This window comes from Danio rerio, chromosome 15 (genome assembly GCF_052040795.2).
Source record: "Danio rerio strain M-AB ecotype USA chromosome 15, GRCz13ab, whole genome shotgun sequence".
Lineage (NCBI taxonomy): Eukaryota > Metazoa > Chordata > Actinopteri > Cypriniformes > Danionidae > Danio > Danio rerio.
In genome coordinates, this window is record NC_141035.1 from 41,076,840 (window position 1) to 41,102,396 (window position 25,557).

The 25,557-nt window shown below is 35.9% G+C and overlaps 1 protein-coding gene across 9 annotated transcripts in view; it reads left to right on the plus strand.

The window, feature by feature from the left end:
* Positions 1-25,557, plus strand: part of stim1a (stromal interaction molecule 1a) — an 84,666-nt gene that overhangs the window by 39,035 nt on the left and 20,074 nt on the right. For all 9 annotated transcript variants that reach the window (XR_015508647.1, XR_015508643.1, XR_015508645.1 and 6 more), the window contains 2 exon segments: positions 2,161-2,276; positions 18,094-18,271. Coding sequence is in view for 4 of the 9 variants with exons in the window: in NM_001044799.1 (NP_001038264.1) it covers positions 2,161-2,276; positions 18,094-18,271 (294 nt within the window). In the remaining 5 variants the exon portion in view is untranslated.

The window sequence follows — 25,557 nt, forward strand, 5'->3', positions numbered from 1 at the left end:
CAAAAGCACCTTGAGTGTAATTATCCATTTCTCCAACTGAAGCATATCTGCAGCATGTGTATCGGCACTTATTTAGAGATCATGCCCGCACAGGCCCAAATCGTTGCAACCTAATTTTTAATACAGAATAGAGATTCGCTGAAATAATCTGACATCACAATATTTGTATTTTTTTTCTGTGATTATATGTTGCAATTATAAATATAATTTCACCAGATGATTTTATTAACTCTATTTGGAAAAATGTCAATAATTTAGATTGACTGGGGGGATCAAGTATCTTTCTGTGGAGTGCAGCAACATAAAATATAACAAATTACTATAGTAAATGATTAAAGCATTTATAAATACGACGGTTTTCTGGGTATAACAGTATTCAAAAACAAAAATGTAACAATTTAATGTAAAATAAGATGGTCTTCAGTGTATAAACAATTTTATACAAAAGGGATGGCTGATAAAATCGGTATCAGTATTTATTGACCGAACACCATTGTCAATATCGATAGAAAAAAAAAAAATTCGTTATGAAGGCTTTAGTTTTATTAAAATGTGGCTGCTGAGCGTGCGTCTTGGAAGCAGTGCCAAAAAGCTTAGGGTGTAAGTTTGTCATTTTTAATAGAGGCACGCATTTTCCAGACGCACCTACATGTAGTTTGCACCAACTTTCCGAATGCCGCATGCGCATCGCTATTCATGCAAGTAGAACTAACCAATCTGTTTTACATTTTATGTGAAATATACACGTTTTAGTAATAACGGCAGGATAATTACCAAAGACAAACACTGCGTCTAAACACTGCAGTGCTTTTTACTTTTCTTCATAAACCTTAATCAAAGATGCAGCAATTGTTTCTCTGTTTTATCCAAACCGTTGATGATGGTGGGCAGGGGAGCGGAAGCGCAAAAGAAGGAAACCACACACTTTGTACGTTTTATTTATAAAGTTTAAGTGTCTCTTTATCACTTATGTTTATGTTATTATAAAGAGATCAAATATTTTAGTTTTTAACTATTAGAACTATTTGCCTTAGCAATGTTGGTAAATTAAAATAAAGTGGTTAAAAAATCCTAATAGTGCCAAATGTATTGTTAAAAAAATGTTCAATAATTATTGATACCGAATGATATGAAACATGATATCGAGATATTTTTTTTTGCAATTTCACAGAGCCCTATTATACAGAAATATATAATAATATTTTTTTATATTTAATAAATTATCTAATCATGCAATGTGACTTGCAGATACACGCCGTTGTGATATTGAAGCTCAAACTATGTATTGTTCAACCCTAAAAAACAACTAATAAATGATTAATACAGAATAGCATTAGTAAAAAATAACAAAAATACATTTACTAATTTAAAATAAATGAAAGCTTACATAAGAAATGCAAACATGATGAAGAATTTTTTTAAAAATTTAATTAATTGTCCTGTATTTATTTATTTGTTTGTTTATTTATTTATTTTTGCAGATAACAATAGTTCTGGGAATGGGTGCGAACTAATTGGCAAAATCGATACATCGCTCAATCCCTAAATTGGAACTTATGAGAATCAATTTAAAATTAAGAAAAAAAGAATTCTGATGCCTCCCACTCCTAATAGACATCCCCTTTTAAGAAGGACACTCCAAACTATACTGCAAATGTTTATATACTGTGCAACCTATACACAACCTCTTAACTTTTATGATTTTGACTGTAATGCTTTAATAATGTAGAGCTGCATTGGAACATGAATTGAATTTTGTACTGGGTGACACGGAGGCTGTGGTTAGCACTGACCCCGGCTGGGTCAGTTGGCATTTCTGTGTAGAGTTTGCATGTTCTACCCATGTTGGCATGGGTTTCATCTGGGTGTTCCAGTTTCCCCTCAATCCATAGTCATGCACTATAGGTCAACTGAATAAACTATATTGGCCATATTGTATGTGTGAATTAGAGTGTATGGATGTTTCCCCACTACTGGGTTGCAGCTTGAAGGGCATTCGCTGTGTAAAAAACATATACTGGATAAGTTGGCAGTTCATTCCACTGATGAATAAAGGGAGATAGACATAAAGACATAGGAAAATGAATGTATGAATGAATGAATTTTGTAGCATTTTATTATATGTTGTTTAACTATATTATATGTTTTTCACTCCTCTAGACTGGCTGTAAAGAACAACACTCTGACACAAACCGTCCTGAAGATTCTGGACCGGAGTCACGTTCAGAAACTCCAACTCAAAGCTTTGGATACGGTGCTGTTTGGAGCCCCGATGAGTGAGTGACATTTCCCTATAATAAATATAAAGTCACTAATCTAATACCCTCAACCAGCCTGCTGTAAACCTGTCATGTTAGGGTGTTTACATCTAGATGTGTCTTTTAATATGGTATATAGCCTGTGTTTGCTTTGTTTTTTGTTTTTAAGGTGATCTATATTCATCTTTAAACATGTTGAAATGTGAGCTGGCTGCTCATGTCAGATGAATGAGAGCCAAATAAAACATGCTAATAAGTTTAGAAGAGCCGCCTTATCTGTTCTAGGGTGGAGCAAAAGCAAATATTCTGCATCCTCTGATTTAGGATTGGAGCTATTAGTTTTCATACAATCATTTTATGGAAACCTCTGTTATCCAAAAATGATATGGCCACGGAGTTTGTCATTTTTAAAGCATTTGTATGCAGCCGCATGATATTGGAAAAAAATAAAAAATTGACTTTGCAATATTTTCATTCACTGCAATATAGACTCATTGGCCAATTTATCAGGTGAACCTTACTACTTCCTGGATGGACCCCTTTTTGCCTTCAGAACTGCCTTAATCCTTCGTGGCATAGATTCCACAAGGTATTCCTCAGAGATTTTGGTCCATATTGACATGATAGCATCATGCAGTTGCTGCAGATTGGTCAGCTGCACATCCATGATGCTAATCTCCTGTTCCACCACATCCCAAAGGTGCTCTATTGGATTGAGATCTGGTGATTATAAAGGCCATTTGAGTACAGTGAACTCATTGTCATATTCAAGTAGCCAGTCTAAAATGATTTGTGCTTCTTGACAAGGCATTTTATCTTGCTGGAAATATCCATCAGAAGATGAGAAATGAGAAGTCGAGACTCTTCAGACCAGGCAGTGTTTTTCTAGTGATCTGTTGTCCAATTTTGGTGAGCCTGTGCCAATTGTAGCCTCAGTTTTCTGTTCTTAGCTGACAGGAGTGGCACCCGGTGTGATCTTCTGCTACTGTAGCCCATTTTGAGGTTTTGTGTGTTCAGAGATGCTCTGCTGCATACCTTGGTTGTAACGAGTGGTTATTTGAGTTACTGTTTCCTTTCTATGAACTCGATCCAGTCTGACCATTCTCCTCTGACCTCTGGCATCAACAAGGCATTTGCGCCCACAGATGGTTCTCAATAGAGCACTAATATGCGCGCAGCTAATCATTGGAGCTGTTTAATAACACTTTTAATCATTGGCTTGTTGCCAGTTGTCATGTTTAAAGGATTAGTTTGACCATAAATGACTTTTACAGCATCATTTATTCACCCTTAAGTCATACTTTCTGTTTGTGACCTTTTTTCTGTCAGACGAAGACACCTGGAGTAGATTTACACTTTTTTCTGTCTCTTCCGTGCTGTATAATGATGATGTTTAGTGACTTATAAATCCATCATAAAACTAACCCATATGCCGGCAGGGGGGTAACGCAACTCATATGAAGCAGATTAATGTGTTTTTATAACAGAAATATTTCTCATTTTGAAATTATAAACTCCAATCATGAACTTCCTAATATTTTTTCATATGTTCATACCAAACAATTCATATGAATAGATAAAATCTGAAAAAAAATTCAAATTTAAGGCATTTAAATGTACATTTTTCTTTACAAATAATAATGCTGCTTATACAAAGTTATTTTTTCCAACATTTTTCAGTTTTGATAGTATATAATAATAATAATAATAGCATTTTTGTTGTTTTTTTCTTCAAATTATGCTTTTATTTCTGTGATGAATCTGCTTTTTAAGCATAATTATTCCAGTTTTTAGTGTAAAATATTTTTTATTAAAAAAGAAATAAAAAGAATAATAAAAAGGCTTGTTATAAATTTTTATTTTTTTTAAGAATAGATACAGCTGGCTCTACACCAGACAGACCAGATGTCTTACTGCCAGTTTCTGCCATTTTAATAAATACAGTTTCATTCATTTTATTACATTTCTCTACCAATTAGCCGATCTCCACTTGCAGATCTTCTAAGGCTCATAGTGGTCTGCTGGAGGGCTTGGATGGGGAGGGTGTAGACAGTTACTCTGTATTCTGAGCACATGTCTTTGGCGCACTGAAACGGATGCGGCCCATATCTAAACCTCCTGAATGCTGGTGAACACGTTTGGCAGGTTTTGAGAGATTTGCGAAATGCTGAGTCTGTTTTTGATCCATTCACTTTCTTTTGTTTCCTGAGCGCCTTTTTTTGTATTTGCACAATGCACTTTCCCAAGAGCACGTTCTTACACAATCTGTTGCATTCCTGGGAGTGTTATCTAAAGAATCTGCCTTGACCTGGAAATGAGATCAGTCGGTGCCAGCGTGCGTTTCTGTGTTTTTCTACACATGCATGAGCAATGATTGCATGTCACAGCTTGTACAGTAAAACTACTATGTGATTTGATTTACGCCACAACCCAGAATACACCGGGGCTGACATAACGGAGTGCTTCACGTTCCCTCTGTTATGTTGTTTAAGCAGCGGACCTATGGTGTTTGACATTTTACGATTGTGATCTAGCACAGTGCTAAATGTCTCGAACAGAATGCTGTTCCAAATGTGGCTGAAGCGTTTGTTTTTATTAGCTATGTGACATTTCTTCCCCTTCTTTTATTGCCATTGTTTATATATTTTCATTTTTAAATTTACAGCTCCGTGGCAGCGAATTGGCTGAAAAAAGCTGGGTCATCCTGTCAGAGATGTTTTGAACAATGTGCAGGTGTTCTGTTTATGTAATATATATATATATATATATATATATATATATATATATATATATATATATATATATATATATATATATATATATATATATATATATATATATATATATATATATATATATATACACAGTTGAAGTCAGAATTATTAGACCCCCTGTTTATTTTTTCTCCAATTTCTGTTTAACAGAGAGAAGATTTTTTTCAACACATTTCTAAACAGTTTTAATAACTCATTTCTAATAACTGAATTCTTTTAGCTTTTTCATGATGACAGTAAATAATATTTGACTAGATATTTTTCAAGACACTTCTATACAGCTTAAAGTGACATTTAAAGGCACCACTAGGTTAATTAGGTTAACTAGGCGTGTTAGGGTAATTAGACAAGTTATTCAGGGTTTAACTCTAAGGATTTTTTCTACTGGGCCAATAGGGTGAGTGGTTGAGATTTTTACCTGCCCTGCCAAAGTTTTCACTGGCTCCACCAGAAAAAAAATATAGTAATATTAGCTGTTTGTTAGCCAGATATTTCAAATAATGTGGCAAAACAATGTCTGTAAAATGTAATAAATGTATCATAAGCAAAATTCAATATTGTATGCAAATGAAAGAGCAGTATGGAAAATGTGCTTGTATTTTATTGGATTTTGAAATTATTTTTATAAAAATGGCTTGCCAAACTGACAACAGCTTTTTTTTTTCTCTCTCCTTATTTTGTACACATATAATTGTCTACTTCCAAGACTTCAGAAACAGACATTTCCTTTTAGCCTCATAGTTTGATGTTGCCGCCATGTTGTCATCTTTTCGCTGTACTGGTTGTTACCAGGTTACAGAAAAAAATAACGTGCTCATTGTTACCGGCCGATTGGAGCCAGTAACAATCCTTTCTACAGTCCTTATTGTTGAGCCCTGTTATTGTAAAACGATGGTTTGTTCTGTAGAGTATCGAATAATAGGGGCTAATAATTTTAACCCTAAAATGGATTTTTTAAAAATTAAAAACTGCTTTTATTCTAGCCGAAATAAAACAAATAAAATTTTCTCCAGAAGAAAAAAATATTATCAGACATACTGTGAAAGTTTCCTTGCGCTATCAAATATCATTTGGGAAATTAAAAAAAAAGAAATAAAAAATGTATTGCACTTTTAAAAAGATAGTTTGTGTACTATGTAGACATGGTCTTCCACTCACAATGCAAACATATTGGAATTAAAAAGGAATCTCGGAAGTATTTAATCTAATGACTTAAAGCAATTGACCATCAATGGGGTTTATATCTTAAATACATCAATATATATCTAACAATGATCAATTATTGATTTTATTCAGCTGATTAATTGTTCAAATCTGAATTATTAAAAACTAATCAGAAATCGTTATGGAGTTGACTATATGTCAATATATTTGTTATGATATGTGTTTCTTTTAGCCCTATTTAAATTAGACTGATGTTCCAGTGTTTGGGACAGTGTTTAAAATGTATAATATTTTTATTCAACAAGGATGCATATTAATACAATCAATCAAAGTGAAGAAATGCTAAAGAAGGTTTTTAAAGAACCCGAACTAGAAAAAAAAATGCTACGAAAATCAACAATCTCACACTTCAAATTTAGCAATCTTTTTTTAAAGGCATTTCCATTAACATTTTATACTCTGCTGGGTATTAGAGAAACGTCTGCTGTCAACAATGGCTGAGATGGCCCTCTCATAGACCTCTTAACGGGGAGTCAGACTTGATACAGGACAGAGCATCTGTATGTGGCAGATCTCATTCTGTAGGTTGACTCTAAAGAGCTCTGGCTTAGGAAACACATGCAGATGGCACAGTCTGTGTGTGACAGCTCAACACCTTCCTATCGATCTACAGACCACCTCGAGACAATACCTCTGTCAGAAACACAACTCAAACATCTTCAGTTTTGTGTAAATCAGTGACAGTGATGACAGGTTTTAAAAGCCTGCGCTTTAATGTTTAAAACATCATTTGAATAATCTGTCTCCAGAGAGCCTGCTGTCCCATCAAAGTCTGCTGCCGTTTTAAAGCTAGAGCCAGATGTTAGTGCACATGTTTCAGACACAGTGAACTGTGGTTGTGGTTTTAGTGGTACTAAAATGTGTTTAGGTATATGTGTGAGAATATATAGTTGGTTATTCACAGGTCTATAACCCGTTAATGGTAATCTTATATTTACCTTATAGTTCACACTTGAAAATTATAGGTGATATATGTTTATATTAGGGCTGCACTATATTGCGATGTGTGAGTACAGGTTTATTTGGAAAAAATCTTAGTTTAGAGTGACTAGGGTAAGTTTAGAGTGGAGTGAATCTTGAATAATATAAAACTAGTACCTTACAAGCATAAATGAATACATTATAGCAAAGATAAACGTGAATTAAAATCTTTGGAGAGTGAGAATACTAACAGTATTCGTCTACAGATATCGCATAATCAACAGTAAATACTGTCTTTATTGTATATAATGTAATCTTTCTAAAAGTTAAAAAACATAATTTCTGGTGGCCGGATATTTTAAACCCTGTAATGTTGAAATGATCTCAGTCACATTTCTTAAAAAAGATAGTTCATCCAAAAATGTAAATTTACTCAAGTTTATGAGTTATTAAAATATCTTGTTTTTGTGTTCAACGTAAAAAAGAAACTAACAAACGTTGGGAACATGTGAAGGGTGAATTATAAATAGTAAAGTTTAATTTCTGAGTCAACTATCTCTTTAAAAACACATGCAGATGATCAACTTTTACTCCATTATAATTAAACTCTGCACTGACTGTAATCAACTATAGTCCCAACTCAACATTGCATATGCTGTACTATTTTATATTGCTTGCAAGCACTGCAGCTAAAAAAAATGCATACTTCTAAATTGGAAATCTGAAAACCCTCCTGAGAAAAAAACACTGAATCAATGAGCTTGTATCTTATAGTACTCCTGAAAAAATATTGTATTCTGTCAAACAAAAGCCCACCAACTTTGGGGGACCATTTCTGGACACACTACCTCTGTTAGACTTTAATAACTTATTATTTTCGTACAATTATTGTTAATTTTGCTAGTGTTTTTTTTTTTTTTACTTTTATTTTGTTATTGTTTTGATTGAATGTTTTATCATATATGTAAATGTAATTTATTGGTGCATCATTCTGGACATTACTGTTTTTATTTATTATTACCATAAACCATTTCAACTTTCTTTACGTGACATCAAAATGAGAAATGTTGACAAAATTTGTACCACAATTATACCTTGTATGGATGGGGGGTGGGGCGGTGGGTTGTATTTGTATTTTATATTTTTATTTTTTATTGTTAATATTATTTGTCTTTGCTAATTGTTAAAGTCCTGATATTCTTTCTATTCTCCCATTCTACACAATATTATATATTTATTGTCAATAAAAAAACATTGCATATGCTGTGATGTGACTATTGCAGATGCACACGTTTCAATTTTAATGCCTTAATATATTGTGCAGCCCTAATTTATATTATATACAGTATATAATATAAGTATATTATATAAGGTTTAGACAAATATCACAAAAAGCCCTAAAGAGGCAGTATAAAGGGTGTACAAATTGTTAAAATAAGTTAAATCAAGCATTTTAAATTTACTTAGGCGCTGAGATCTGTGTTTCAGACACATTAAACTGCAGTTGCCATTGTAAAAATTGCACATGCATTTATATAAAAAGATGTGTGAACTATTAAATGTATTTAGGAATATTTCTGAAAATACATATTAGGTTCTTCGCAGGTCTATAACCCGTTAAACATAACCTCATATTTTGAGTTTACACTTGAATATTATAGATGATATATCCATTTTATATGCTGTTTGTCATAATAAGTTCAGGTTTAGACTTAAATATACATGTTGAAGGCCTGAGATGTGGCAGCAAACATGTCCAGTCATGTCAATTCACATGTATTTCTATAACACTTTATACATTGTCAATTGTGTCAAAGCAGCTTCACAAGGATGAACATGCAACAATCAAAATCAAACCAAAAGATTCATCATGGTTGAAACAATGTTTATACATCATGGACATTTACATCAGTAGAATTCCCTAATTAATGCACTCTAATAGGATTTGAATATTAAGATTATGTTATGTGTGCTAGTGCAAAGAAGTGAGTCTTTAATCCAGAGTTATGCTGACTTAGCAGAGGTGGGACCAAGTCATTGTTTGGCAAGTCACAAGTAAGTCTCAATTCATTGCCCTCAAGTCCCGAGTCAAGTCCCGAGTCAAGACAGGCAAGTCCCGAGTCAAGTCCCGAGTCAAAGGCAGCAAGTCTCAAGTCAAGTCCAAAGTCCTGCAGTTTGATTTTCGAGTCTTTTCGAGTCTTTTTAACAGAAAAATAAAATATATACAGATTAGGTATGGTTGTAAGATCTGTATTAATTAAACAAACCTTTTTTATGAAAGAACATTGCTCAGATATATAAAAATACAAATGCAATTTTCTGAAAAAGTACTGAACAGTGCTGCGTCTCGTCTCCACAGCATAATGCACAAGAACGAGTTCCACCAAAAAAAAGACTCCATTTTGCCTCACATCACACAGAAATTGCAGGTCTACTGCTGTCTAATTCATTAAGTTTAGTTGTGCTATGTTATGTCTTCGGTGATCAACTTGTGATTAACCAAAATTACATAACCTCAATGTGGTAGCAGTAGACCAACTCCTGTATATGCTGCAAAGTTAAATTGAGTGAAACTGGAATTTTGTCAATTGAATCTCGTGTGCTGAAGAGATGGAGTTGCAAATCCGTCTAGCAGCAATGTAAAATGGTAGCACATATTGTTAATGAAGTAGGCTACTTCATACAAACAATAACGTTGTTTTCTTCTCATAACGTTGAAGAGCTTTGCTCTCTACCTTGTGTGATGCTCGTGCACGGATTTCCTCTGTTTGTGGACAAAACTGATTGCGACTTCTCAAATATACGCTGCTCACGCGCAAATTTTCTCTCGCTCTCAAATATGCACTGCTCACACACAAATTTTCTTGAGCGCTCTCAGAGATTATTTGCAGACTCACAATTTGTGTCGTGTTCCCTCTTCCTTTCATGCTTTTTGATATGATTCATATTGCTGCACTGTTTAATAACAATACCCAAAATACTAAAATAGACTTATATATTAAATGTTTAATCTAATAAACCATAACATTTTTGGTTGTTTTATATGATGAGATATTTTCAGTTTCAAACACTTAAAGACAGAGAATAGACCAGTGGTGCCCCCCTGAAAATTTGCTTAGGGGTGGCCAGAAGAGGCCAGCTACGTCAGTGGCACCAATCAATCCACAATAATTTAGTGGCTGCTATTTATTTATTGAAATATTGCATTGTATTGCATTTATGTAAGTAGATTTAAATAAATAATGTCAACAGCAAAATCATATCGGGGTGGCTAGAGTTTACACAGGGGAAACACCCCTTGTAAAGGGGTTTACACCACTATAAGGCACCACTGGAATAGATGTTGGATGTAAAGAATACATTTTATTTTAAAAGCATTTAAACAAAAACTAATGCAAGCGGAAATGTAACTGTGATAAAATAAGGAAACACTTGATAAGGTATTATAGCCTACTGTATTATTCACTCTTCAAATAAATCTCACTATCAATCTCATTTTATCATGGCAGCTAAAATAAAGTAAACTAGTGTCTGCTGGCTTCCACTTTACTGATGAGATTGTGGAGGACATTTTCCATGTCATCCTCTTCATTTTGAGGAAAGCTGTTCCACAGGGCTCCTGAACACGTATATTGGCATGTACTGTGTTTTGAACAGTAGCCTACTACAGTAAAGAACTTCAATTGATCAGTTGTGGTAATACTATAGTTGCTATGGTAACACAAGTGTAATATAAACAAATTACCCAGTGCTGTATTATTTTACAATATAGGGTATTTTATACTACAAATCACTACACTTTACTGTAGTAAAACTACACTTTGTATTTTATCTGTTCACTATTGTTAATACTACTATAATAAGTATAATACAAGTAAACAACAAGTATAATACTCAAAAACACTTGAATTTATTAAAGAATTTACCTTAACCTTTTAGTTTTTTGTGTATTGTAAATAAATAGTAAAGCAAGAAAGAAACCATATCAACATTCTTGGAATAACCCTTCGCTAAGCCTCGCCCTCCTTAGTTACTGTTGCTACGCATGTCAAGCTTTCATGCCTGGCACATCTCTTACAGTGTGTATGTGCTGGTGTCAGACATTCCCAAGGATTTAATTAGTCATTTTTGACAAACAGGTGAGATATCTGAGAAAGCCAGACAAAAGAGGACTGCAGTATACATTACAGGGGTATATTCACAACATAATAGCAACTGATTAGAGAATAATTTTATCAAAATTGAAGCAAAGTTAGCCTAGCAACCTCATACGCTGAACATTCAACAGCATAGTTCATGCACAGCAGGAGAGGTGAAATTATAAAATAATCTAATAACCTAAGAAACTGATGGATTTGTGCCGAATATTAGCATCATTGACCCATAACAGTGTACAGTACCTATTACTGTCAGCATGTTTGTGTGCTCTTTATCCAGTTTTTATTCAAATTTGCAGTTAAGTGGAAGTAAAAAAATTGAAATGCAAATCAAAGTATAAATAACAGAAGTGAACAAATAGATATTTCCTACCAGCAAATATTAGTGTATGTATTTATATGCGTTACAATGGCGAGGGTTTAAACTAAGCAGTGCTCATAATATCGAGCGGAAAAAAAAGAAAAAGACAGCTGGTAAACATAACCTGCTTTTTTTTTTTTTTTTTATAAGAACACAGTTTAGATCTGTTTAGGATAAGAGGAGTGTGAGTTATTGCCACCTATCACTGAATGTGAATATCGAAAACAAAATCAACTTAGCTGTTAACTCCTTTACCGCCCCTCACACAGCTTGATCCACGCTGGCATTTCTCCTCTTGGGCTTTAGGTTTTGAAAAGGGAAAAATCCCACCACCCAGTCCAAACTTTTAGGATAGCGGGTGTCAGATTTGCACAATCCAATAATTGCGCAATGATTTGGCTTGTTTCCCTCGCTCGAAAGCTTGACAGAGCCCCTGTCCGTAGCCACGATTGGTAAACCGCGATTGGTGGGTGGTGGTTTTTGGGCGTGGCTTATCGAAGGGTCAGTTTAAAAGGAGGATCCCGTGAGAGCAAAAGCACTAAAGGTATGAGACGCCATCGTAAACAAAAGTCAAGCGAACGCAAAGAGACCAATGACTGTAAAAAATATGGACGACGCGACAGCCCTTTTTCCCATTGAACGCCTTGAGGGCAAAACGCCTGCTTGACGGGCACAAACTGTCGCAAAAGACTGCTGAAATTGGAGCCAGACATGCGCAGAAGGATTGTCTGATGGAGCCAGAGGAGGAGCCGCGAAAATGAGCAGAGTCGAGCTTCCAATCAAACGCTTTATGTAAAATCAACTACGCCCCCCGAACTTCTCAGCATGCGTTTGCTGTCATATCAACACAAATGGATGTAATAACGTTAACAAATATGAGGGTTTTATATATTCAATCGCGCCAGCTCCAGGCCGCAGCGCATAACTTACTCGCGGCGTCGCGGGGTGATTCCGGCTCGCATGCGGCAGCGCCTGCTCGCTCGGCCGCCGCATCTGGCTCGATTGACTCGGGCTGGAATTGGGTAGTGAGTCCAGGCATCCGGAGTAGGTCCAGCAGAGGTAACATTAGTCAGTCTGAGCTCTAAGAGATAAGTCTCCGGCAGGCGAGAATCTAGCCGGAACTGTGTTTTGCTATCTGGGTGGCTAGGCGTGTATCAGCAAACTAATAAAGCCCGAAAAAAGTCCTGACCTCAGCGAATAAACAGTGTTCCACCAGGATCATGTATGTCAGAAACTATAGTTTACTGCTGAACTCATTTTGTCATGGTAAAATAACACAGAAATCGAATAATAACACTTCAGTCTCCTGCCGAAGCTCAGACGCCGCGCTTTGAGAAACTGTCAATCACAGCTGTCAATCACGATGACACGCCCAGCATTAAATTACTGCTAAAAACAAACTGTTTACAAAAATGAAGATCTGCACCTATTTCAGCACAATAACCAGTGCCTTAATCGACCAGAACTATCTTTCGGGACAGTTTATTGCAAGTGTAATATTTTTTTTTATTTGGGCTCAAGTCTCCTTCATTAACACGGAGGAGGCGGGCTTTATGACTTGTACTGCAGCCAGCCCCCAGGGGGCGATCTAACGGCCGAAACCTTCACTCAAACGTAGGCTTGCGGCACACTTGAAAGAGACTGAATGCACGAGCGAGAGAGAGAGAGAGAGAGAGAGAGAGAGAGAGAGAGAGAGAGAGAGAGAGAGAGGTGTATGTTGTATGTGAGAGAGAGAGAGAGAGAGAGAGACAGAGTATTGGCACGCGAGTATTGGCTCGATCTCAAATTCAAATTCTCTCTGCGTTCGCTTGACTTTTGTCCACTCCGGCGCCTCATAGTAGTCACGTTGGATACTGTCGAATCAAAACAATCTACCGTGCTTTGATTGGATGTCATGCCGAAAGCGCGCATGCTCACACACACGCGCGCGCATGCTGTCACACACACACACGCACACATAAACGGAGAGAGAGAGAGCGGTCCATGTCAACATACTTTTTTATCTTTGGGCTTTTCATGGGAAGCAGCAAGTCTTTACAAGTCAATAGGGGCAAGTCCTAGTCAAAGTCCGAGTCATTTATGTTCAAGTCCAAGTCGAGTTGCAAGTCTTTTCATATTTTGTCAAGTCGAGTCTAAAGTCATCAAATTCATGACTCGAGTCTGACTCGAGTCCAAGTCACATGACTCGAGTCCACACCTCTGTGACTTAGTGTGTCTGCATCCTAAACTGTGCTACAGTGATTCTGATATTCTAGGTATTATCAGTTGGCCAGAATTGGCAGCATGTTACTTACATAAAGGGCTGTGATGTGATAAGAACCATTCAGGCAATTTCAAGGAATCAACAGGATTTAAAATGCATGCGGTTTTTAATAGGGAGCCAGTGACAGAACTGGACTAATATAATTGTACTTCTTGTTTCCATTAAGCACAAAAAAGGAAGTACAGGACAGAACATTGTTTTACAGTTTTATAGCCTCAAGGTCATAAATACATGAATGTGCCTTTCCGCATTGAGCACATATGTGCATATCCGCATTACCATAATTATTGTAAACACAAGCTGTTAATAATGGCATTGAATTTGAGGCAAAGTTTTACACAGGGAATGATAAAGCAAATTAATTGTTACCAACTTTGTGGGAGCCATAAGACCACCATAAGACAACAACTCAACACTTCACTGAAGCCTCACCAGATTTTCCTTGCATATGCATTTGAAGGAAATGAAAATATTATACTATTGCAAATTGTGCTGTAGGAATGCAAGAAGGTATGTGGACCTAGAAGGTAGGTTTTGACTTGTTTCCTGTTAATCCTTCAATAAATGGAATTTATCTATGAGCTTTACAGCTTGTGCAGATCGTATAGATCAGGGGTCAGCAACCCAAAATGTTGAAAGAGCCATACTGGACCAAAAAAAACAAAAAAAATATATGTCTGGAGCCGCAAAAAATTAAAAGCCTTATATAAGCCTTATAATGAAGGCAACACATGCTGTATGTATTTATATTAGCTATATTAGCCTACTATAAAAATGATTTAGTTGGCTACAAATACATACTGAGCCTTCATGATTAAAGGTTTTTTTTTTCCCTGCAGTGCATCCTGTAGAGAATGACGCACCACGTGACTACTCTGTTGTACGATGCCGTCTCAAGTTTAACTTAATTACAATATTAATGCATTATGTTTAATGTTCGAGTTTAACTTCATTACAATATTAATGAATTATGTTTAATGTTAAAGTTTAGCTTCATTACAATATCAATGAATTATGTTTAATGTTCAAGTTTAACTTCATTACAATATTAATGCATCATGTTTTGCTTTGATGAAATTAAAGAAATGCAGTAAAGAAATCAGATTTTTGATGTTTTTTATTTTTTATTTTATTTTCCAAAAAGCAACATCAAAATGAAAGTGCATAACGTGCCCCTTACTGGGAATGTGCTCAACAAGGAAGGGTCAATCTCCAGGGGTGTGTGACAAGGAAAGACAGTCTCGTTTTTTCCTTTCGCCACTCGCAAAATCTGCTCCCAAATGCAGTTTGCATATCAACGATCGCACCTTGTAAATAATCACCGTTGAGTGAGTGATCGGGATGGGCTTCTTTGAATTCTCTCAGGGAGGGAAAATGAGAGAGTGTGCCCCGCTGTACATCTTTGGCAAAGACAGCTTACGAACCATGGCACATCACACAGCCGCCGGATTGTTTACAACAGTACCTGCCTATTCCGTATGTCGCAGGCTATGACGCAAATCTTCGTTGACAGAAATGTTGAAAATAAATATTCTACACACTTTTACAGCATTGGAAAACGTTAAGATTGTTTGTCCTCCTATAGAAACCATATTAAAACAAAAATATATTTACCTCCCCCATCTTTTTCCGTTTTCAAACATTTTTTGAAAAAGCTCCAGGGAGCCACTGGGGCAGCGCTAAAGAGCCGCATGCGGCTCTAGAGCCGCGGGTTTCCGACCCCTGGTATAGATGCACATAGATATTAAGAAAAGTAAAGTATCATATCTTTAAATATCTTAGAAGGTACAACAGAAGCTATAATAATTATTTAGAAGTATTACATTTCATGTCAGAAAGCAGTAGCAATATGGCTTAATTCGATATACAGTATTAACCTATAAATGCAGTGGTGTTATTGAATCAATATGAACGCTGTTTGTTTTAAAATGACAATGACTTTCAGGCAGTAGAAAGAGAACATATTGTACCTCAGTTTGTTTGGATGAGCAACTGTTACTTAGAATTTCTAGAACAGTCTTCCTGATTATTATTGGTATTGATATTTCAGTTACAAAACCAGCTGTGCCCAGCATTTATAGATCAACGTTATTGATTAAATGCCATTTGAAATAGAAATAGTATAAAACCTTGTGTACTTTGTGTTTTTCAAATCATTTTGTAGTCCTTAAGCATCAAATCTGGGATGCTAGTTTAAATCTTCCCTCACATTTCCAAAAATTGTAGCTCTTTATCTGTACAATTAAAGGCAGAACTATTTTAGTATGTTTTACTGTAGATTATAAGTTGAACAGACCAACTATTCCTCCATTGCACTCCCTGGAGATTAAAGAGTCAAGAAGAGTGTTATTTTCCATCTCTCAACACAGAGTTCTTTATATTCAATCAAGCTTCTGTACAGAGAGAGTAATATATTGAGTGAGGACTGCATGGTGTGTCCGGGGCTGTTGTTAGGTTAACATTCTTGCCCAACGGCAGTGTAATGGTAAGTATTGCAGGACTGACTGGAGAAGGCAGTGTAACCCTACAATACATTTAAATCAACATTTTAACCTTTACAAGATGCATAAACTGCAGCCTATGCTATACTATTTTGTAGCAGTACAATATTTCCAAGAGAAAAGCTTGTGATGCCATGCCACAGCTTTATGGAAAGTGTTCTGGCAGCTTGCAGAGCAAACCAATGATTTGCATTCATGAGTTTGAAATATTGTTCCACCTTTTTGTGCAGAATGCAGATTAACTTTTAGCACTACAACCTACACCTCAGCTTCGCACTCATAAACAGGTCGTCGGCTCTGTTCCAACTCCATTTGAGCTGCCTACGTAGGCTGCATTTCAAAGCATCTTAGATGCACTCCTTATGCAAAGGCCCACTGTAAATAATTATTTTTTGCTGCATATTCAAACTACAACATTAAAATGAGCTTAAACAACACAATTTATGGGTGGGTAACTTTATTTTTTTATGTTTGATCCACTCAAATTTGTTATGTTCAACTATTCGTTTTGTTTTAAGAGGACATGAATGAATTGTGTGGAGCCTTGCATTTTTACAGCGCTGTTGCAGTATATATTTTTTATTTTAATACTGAACAGCATCAAGTCCAGAATAGTTTGATCTTATTTTAAAGATGCTATTTGCCCATTATTTTTGGTACTGTGTTTTTATATTTAGTATTGTGTACCTTTAGCTTAGCAACACAATAACAGACTGGCTACATGTTCACTCATACTAATATTGGCTTTGTTTGATGTTTGCTGATTGTACGATGCATTTTGTCCCACTTTGAAAATAATAATATAAATCTCCAAAAATGTCAGCAGAAAGTGAGACTCGTCAAACTAGGCAACTTATCACAATTTTTGTATCCAGCTCATTAGCGAGGGCTTTCTATTATCTTAAAACACTCTGGTCATTCTCAGATGACCTCCGGCATCAACAAGGCCTTTCTTTCACCCAAAGAACTGCTGCTTACAGGATATTTTCTGTTTTTTTTTTTTTTAACCTTGTAAACTTTAGAGATGGTTCTGTTAGGGTAAACCAACAACCATGCCATGTTCTAGTCATTGTAGTTATATTTCTTTGCCCCGATGCTTGGTTTGAACTCCATTTCTTTCTTTTTGATCCCATCTTTATGCCTAAATATGGCTGATAAGATTTTGTTTTCATGAAGCAGTTGAATAAGTGTACCTATTAAAGTGGCCAGTTAGTGTGTGTGTTGTTAAAATTAAAATAACTGAAATAAGGCTAATTCAACATCTAATTGCTAGTGTGTCTCCAGTATTTCTACAAAATCTCTGCCAATATTGATCATTCCAAAATGATCAATTCAATTTCTAATTAATTTATTTTTATTTCTAATATTTATTATGATGATGTTCTTATTATAAAGCTGCATATGAAGATGGCAAATCAGATACTTTGCTGTCTACATATGCAGATCATTTGCACTGATTCCTTACTGCCTGTTCTACACGAAAACCTTATGTAAAGAAACATCCAAGGTCATTTATGTAAATGTAAAATATGATTTCTCATGCACATTTTCTGTAATTGTGTCATTAGAAATGTTGCAAATAATGTGTCTATTAGTTTAGTGCATGCACTGATTTCACTCTGTCTTCCTCCCAGTGAACAGACATAATCATCTGAAGGACTTCATGCTGGTGGTGTCAATAGTCATTGGAATGGGAGGCTGCTGGTTCGCTTACATCCAAAACCGTCACTCTAAAGACCACATGAAGAAGATGATGAAAGACCTTGACAGTCTCCAGCGGGCGGAGCAGAGCCTTCATGACCTCCAGCAGAAGTGAGAACCTGTTCTGCTCTTTCTCTAATTTTAGATTACAGAACAAGTTTGAGAAACTCTTGTGGCTCTCAAAGCACTTGACATAGACTTTGTCAGTCTGTGCAGTCTGAATATATGTAAATATGCACTAGACTGAAGTCTAGCCATTCCAATGCACATAATGCTATAGTCATCTCAGCTTTAATTTTCATGTCTAAAACTTCAAAAGGGCTAGGTTTAAAGCAACCTGCACCTCCAGGCAAGCCTTGTACTACTGTTTATAGTGGATGAAACTACTGACATACTGTAGATGTTTTTACACAGAGGAGCTTATTAATATAGAATGGCATCACATGCAAGTTTGACTCTGAATGTAATGCCTAAGAGCTTTGATGTCAGACAGATTGGTCTGTGTTTACAGTGTTTAGTGAGCCTCAGCTTCTTCCTTTCTCAGGGAACAGGATATGGAGCCCGCAAGGGAGTACGTTGCAAGTGAGAACATCTGTTTGAGAAAAAGAGAAATGGCTAGAAAAGGAGAAAGAGGAAACATAGTAATTTTAACATTTTTCTTTTTTCCTTTATTACTTTAGATATGCCAAACTAAGCCATTGTCTTGAAGTCTTTGGCCTAAACATAACCCTGGTAAAGTGGGCTAATTGATAGCTAATTTATTTTATTTTTAAGAAGTAAAACTTAATATATCTATTTAAATAGATTTATTCATTTGTATTTATTTGTTAAGACCTGGGGTCCGTTCTTCATACCTCACTTAAATGTTTTAAGATGATTTGGCAGATCCTGGATCTGTTCTTCTTGATAACTGATCTCTGGCTAATTTGGTTCTTCAAACAAATTCGCGAATCAGATTAAAATGTCCGGATGAACTGATCTGAGATCTCTGCGTGTGTCCACGAAATCATGATCAGCAATGCAACGATTGGCTGACGGCACAGCAGCGTAATGACATCATCTGATTAATATTCAATTATCCATGTGAGCAAAATTAAGAGATAATCGGTATTGGGTACATACTTTCAGTATTATCTTTGCTTGAACTGACCCAATCTAATCCTGTTTATATAAAATTAACCTGCTTCTACGCAGGTTTGAGCTACGAGAACTGTTACTACGACAACAAGTCTCAAATGAGTGTTGAAGAACGAAACGATCCTGGAACATGTCAAATCGTCAATGTCCAAATCCCCTGGGGACCCCTGGGGTTCTCAGACTTTAATGTTAAATGGTAAAAAGACAGGTGAAAAATGCACATTTGTGTAAAATAAACACTGAATTGTATCATTATTTATCAGTAAAACAAATTGTATTACAAAAAATATATAAATATATTTACACAGTTTTCTCTTGCTGTGAAGTAAAATATGATTGTGTATGGAAAGCACTGTCAATGCACTGAGATATCGAATTGATGGCATGATAATCGTAACCTGAACAGTGAGACCAGTGTGGGTTCTCACCTCTATTTAATGCTATTTCTTGATTAAGCATCTTATTTACACTTTCTTTGCCTGAGGTTCCCCATTTCAGCAAATGACTCATCGCTCTTAGAATAATTACCAGAATTTGTATTTGAGTACGTCAGAGTACCATTACGCATATGCTAAAAATCTTTAGGAATGTTGTAACGCAGATAATACTCTAAATCCCTCAATACCATCCGTCTTCCGCTAGCGTCCTGTAGAAAGTCCACATGCAGACTCGCAGTCTGTCACCATTAGGGAGAAACACAAGAGTGTGTGTGTAGCTCAACATGTGAATGAAGTGTGTGAGTGTGTGTGAAGGGGACAGGGCAATGGAAACTATGCGTGGTGTGTGTGTTGCAGCGATGGACTTCCAGCATGTTGTGTTCTGACACAAGCGGTCCAGTCATCGGGTCACATCTCTGATGGCTGGTGGGTGATAGGCCTACAGTCCTCTGGGCCCCCTGAGGAGGGTGATTAACCCCGGATACTTCAAATCATCTCAGCTTAAACTCGAGGATAAAAATAAAATAAATGCCCTCCGGTCAGTTATGTCACACTTGTGTAGTGTTTTTTTAAGTGATTCACTGATCTTTATTTTTCAAGGCTGATTCACATTGATGATATTTTGTTATCTAGCTTATATTATTTGACTGTTCAACCTTGTAGAGCAGATTTGACACAATCTTACATTGGATCTAGCTAAGGCTCGGTGATATGACAGTCTTACCGACTTGAATCTGGGAATGTGAGTACAGAATAGCGCTGTGTGCAATAATCCTCAGTAAGTTAAACAGCTGCTTGTGTAGTGCTACAGTCTCTGCTGACTTTCCCAGGTTTTAATTCCCATTCGGTAACACAGCTGATACAGTATATTGAATTGAAGCCCAAGCATTGCACATTAAGAATTTAGTCTAGCTTTAGGTAGATTTTTTAAATTGATGAATTAACGTATATCCAGCTAAATTTAGTGTTAAGAAATGTCTGTTATTTGCCCTGTCAATCGGTCCATCTCTAATCACTTCCATTTATTTGATGTAGGCTTGCTTTAGGAACATTTCTAGATGAAACTAAATGTCAGATTGCCCTTTAAATAAGCAATAGTGACCGTTTCTGTGTAGGTTTTTTATTTTTTCCTTTTTCATTTGAGACATATTGTGAAAGCTTATCAAGGCCGCAGCAGTTGAGTCAGGCTTTCCAGCAGTTTCCTGTGTAGGTGTTTTGATGCATTTCCCACCAGACAAACCTCCTCTCCAATGCTGCCAGATTACCACACATGATCCCTGTCCGTTCACTCTGAGTCAGAAATTAAGCTTAATATTAACTGCCCTTTCTGCATGCCAATTTACAATTCAGTCTGATTAGAATTGCATGTTATGAAGGAGAATTTAACATTTGCTTAAGAACGGTGGGTGGCTGTGCTTTGCAGTTGCCTTACCTTGTCACTGAGAGATTGATTGGTAATGGTCATTATAAGTAGTTTCAATCAATTTGGTAGCTTAATTAAACCTTAAAGCATTAGGCATTAGAAATATACATATACAAATTCTTTATAACTTAGTAAAAAATTATAATAATTTGTCTAAACAGATTGTACTTTTTCCTAATATATACTGTAATTACATAATAAAATGTATAATAAATAATATATTTAAAATATTTTAAAAACATGGAAGCAAAAACATGGCTACATATACAGTAAACTTGAAATTATTTTCATGCCCCTGACAAAGTCTGAATCAAAACCTGAATTAAAAAATAAGGCTTCTCCCAAATTTATAAGATGCATAATTGTGGAAAAACATAATTTTTTTCAGCTTTTATTTACATTTAAACAAAAAAGTCAGAAATTGCCAGGGGAATGAATAATTTCAAGCTTGACTATATATGAGCAATATCACACAAGTAGCAGTGCGATATGTCTGTATATTGGTGGGAGGCTTGCGTTGGCTCGAGGCCGCAGGTCGAGTACAGTGTCTATATACAGCCATATCGCACTGCTACGAGTATGATATTGCATTTATACAACAGTTCAATTACATAATCGTTAAGGGTGTAGATCGAAATTTATGCTCAATTTCGATTATCGAATCAAAAAATAGAATCGTCGATGCTGCCACGCCCCCATGTCACGTCAGCTTTGCTTGCCAAGCGGGAAAAAAACAGGATTGTTGAAGTGCTTGTTAAACTGCAGACACAGGAGACCCATCGACAGAACTTAAACCCTCTCCTCTTTCAAAGTCGCCGGTGTGGAAGCATTTTGGATTTCCAGTGAGTTATGTTGACAACGTTCGTGTTGTCGACAAAAAAACACAGTTTTGCAAGCTCTGCTTTGTATGTATTACGTACGGTTCGTCCGATAGACAACACCGGCCTCGCGATCCTCCGCCCGCCCCCGTTGCAAATCCGCTCGCGAAAAGTACATACTCAGGTCCTGTTTACACTGTCTTTGTTTTTAAATGGCATTTTAGAATGACAACGATTTGACATCCACAGTGGCGTGTAGCATTTCTGAGCAGCCTTCCTTCCTCTCTACCTCTAAAAATGCACATCACGTGACCACACAGACACAGACGCACACACAGCCATATGAGCTTGAGACAGCAGGTCCAGGCAGTCAAAGGACTGCTTCAATCTTTCACTCACTTGTACTTTGTCATTTTAGCGCACACCTCAGATACTGTTGGCTGGTTCCTGTTGGTTGTGCGTCTTTTTTACCGACACCATTACAACGACACAGATCACTGCCTATTCACGAGTCCTGCAGAAAAAGTGATTGACAGGTGGTAATTATGTGTGTAACTTGCATTTATTCATTTACTGTATGATTTGTTTATGGGTAAAACAAAGACCCTGCAGGTCAGGTAGTTTAAACGGTACGCGACAAATAATTAATTGGTCATTAATTAATTATTCATAATCGAAAATAGAATCGAATCGTGCCTTAAGAATCGAAAATGTAATCGAATCAAGGATTTGGAGGATCGTGACACCCTTAATAATCGTGTATATAAAAAAGAAAATCAAATAGAAAGAGTCTCAATTGTTTTGTATGAAGATACTTACTTCCGCCATTCATTCACATCTGCAGCTGACCGTCAGAACAGCAGAAACCGTTGCTTAATCACCAACGTCACTTTAGGGATAGTATCTGAATGATTTTCTAGTGTAATGTCTAAAATGATGACAAAAGAGGTGATTTTGCTGACATTTTAAGATTATGAGGCTGAACGTCATGAAATGCCATCAGTCCACAGAGATTTCCCAGTATTTCATAGTTGCAATCGGGATATCACAATAATAAATCCTGAAAAAGCCAAAGCAAAGCAAACACTACCAGATTACTATAGTATAAACACAGTACTACAACATACACAAGAGAGAGTTTGACTTCGAATGTTACTTCTGATGATTTACTTTTCCTTATTTTCTTTATTGTCCACAAGTGGAAATTTATCTTTGGCTTCACCACACAACCACAACAGCGTTCACATTACACACATCACAGAAAAAACATACAACACAAATAACATTCAACGTTATCACATATATCACATTAAAATCTCAATTTAAAACCCTATACATACTTAGAACCCAGTATTTAAAATTCAAATGACACTCGGCACAAATAACATTTGATACACATTTTTCTTTACTTAAGGTTGCTTAAAACGTCTTTTTGATGGTAAGAGCTGAAATTTTACATTTAAGGGATCGGAACAATCTTTAATGATGTGTGCTTTCTGTTTAATTCTCATTGAATACATTTCATTTGGTTGTCTTTGTGTTTTACCTACAATTGCACAGGCATTTTTTACTACTCGACACATTTGATCAGCTGTAGTTTGAAATTTACACTGAGTTTTCCCCCCTATCGATTTATTATGCTGTCTCTGTCGCTATTTTGTGACTGAACGTCAACCGTCTTTGCTCTGCTCAATGACAGGCTGATGGACGCAATTGTGCTGAATCTCTGAAATTATAAATACTCAAAATAGGCACTATATGCATAGTTGCAATCTAAACAACAACATTCTCGCCAAGTACATTATGCTGTCTAACAGCAGTAATATTTGTCAAACTGTAGTGAGTTTATTCATCTGCTGTCACTCTATGCGGACAAAGTATTGCACAAGGGTGAAGAGGCTGTACTAGTGCTGTTATTACAGGAATATTGCACGGCTATCAGCCAATCAGATTTAAGAACCAGACCGACTGAACAGCTGAAAAGTGCTTGTAAAGCTCTCTTCTACTCATTTTTTGACTGAGGATCACACGGATACAAATGGCTTTCTATAATTTGTTACATATATAGTGTTGTTGTTGTTTTTATTATAGCATTCAGATTCCTCCTCCAATTAAATTTCAGTTCCATCTCTCATGCACTCATAACCCTAACTGTTTATCCAAGGCTGCAGGTGCACTATTGTGAAAGAAAAGCATTTAATTAATCATTACACGCATAGCCTTGTCTGTTATTTGCTTTGTATTTTGTGTTCATAGTCATACTTTTAGCAGCACAAAGGAATGTGTTTGAACGTGTGAGCAAAGCAAACAATTGTCATTAATGGACTTTGCAAAAAAGGCAGATCAGATGAAATGTGTTGTTTGGATAATGGATATGGAAATGGTGGTTAATTAAAGATTGGACACCTTATATATTTAACTACATATTCAAAAAACTAAAAATGAATCCACTTGTCTTGCTGAATATGAGTTTATGGCTTGTAAGACTGATGGACAATTATTTATTATGGATGATGGTGAATGGCAGGGGTCAGGCCTGCTGTGGTTGTTGTAGATTTTCAATCTTGACTGTAAGTTGAGATCGCCTTACACACTAGCCCTTCACTCAGTGACTACTCCCCCAGTCCACCTGTTTCTCTTTCTGTCAGGCCTCGAAAAGCCTCTGCCCTGCCATCTTCTGGAGATCAGAAACACTGCATGAGTCAGGAAGTCATAAATCCCATTCATTCCAGGGCTCTACTCTGGCATTTGAAGGCAGAGGCACCAGTGCCACTACATTCTGCAGATGGTGGAATACAAATTATTAAAAGTATTGGCTCCAGAATGGCATATTTGAGAGTAACGCTAGGTTTGAGTGGGAAGAGAGTGATTTGGATTCCAGATGTTAATAGATTTTTATTCATTAAAACAGTGCAGTCAGTAAATAAAAATGGATGTGCAAATTACAGATGTGCACTTGTAGATTGTGGTGTACAAGTAAAACAAAGTATTCATTTTTTTTATTTTATATTTAATACAAATGAGACTAAAAGTCTGTCTTTCTATGACATACTGTATGTACAAAGTCATTTAGTATAAATGTTAAAATGCTTAATATGACTTTTTAATTAAAAAAAAAAATTTAATATATTTTTATTGTTATTAACTTGTGCTGGGCAAAGATTAATCGTAAATAATTGCATCCAAAATAAAAATTACACAATACACATGCGTGTGATTATTATATTTATTTATTATGTACTGTATAATATGTAATACACACACACACACATCCACAGAAACAAAACTGTACAAAACAATTTTGTCACATAGATATTAAAATGTACATATAATTTTTATCATATACAGTTGAAGTCAGAATTATTAGCCCCCCCCCTATCTATTTTCCCCATTTTCTGTTTAATCATGTTTAAACATGATAGTTTTAATAACTTATTTCTAATAACTGATTTATTTTGTCTTTGTCTTGATGACAGTAAATAATATTTTACTAGATATTTTTCAAGACACTTTTGTACAGCTTAAAGTGACATTTAAAGGCTTAACTATTTTAATTAGGTTAACTAGGCAGGTTAGGATAAT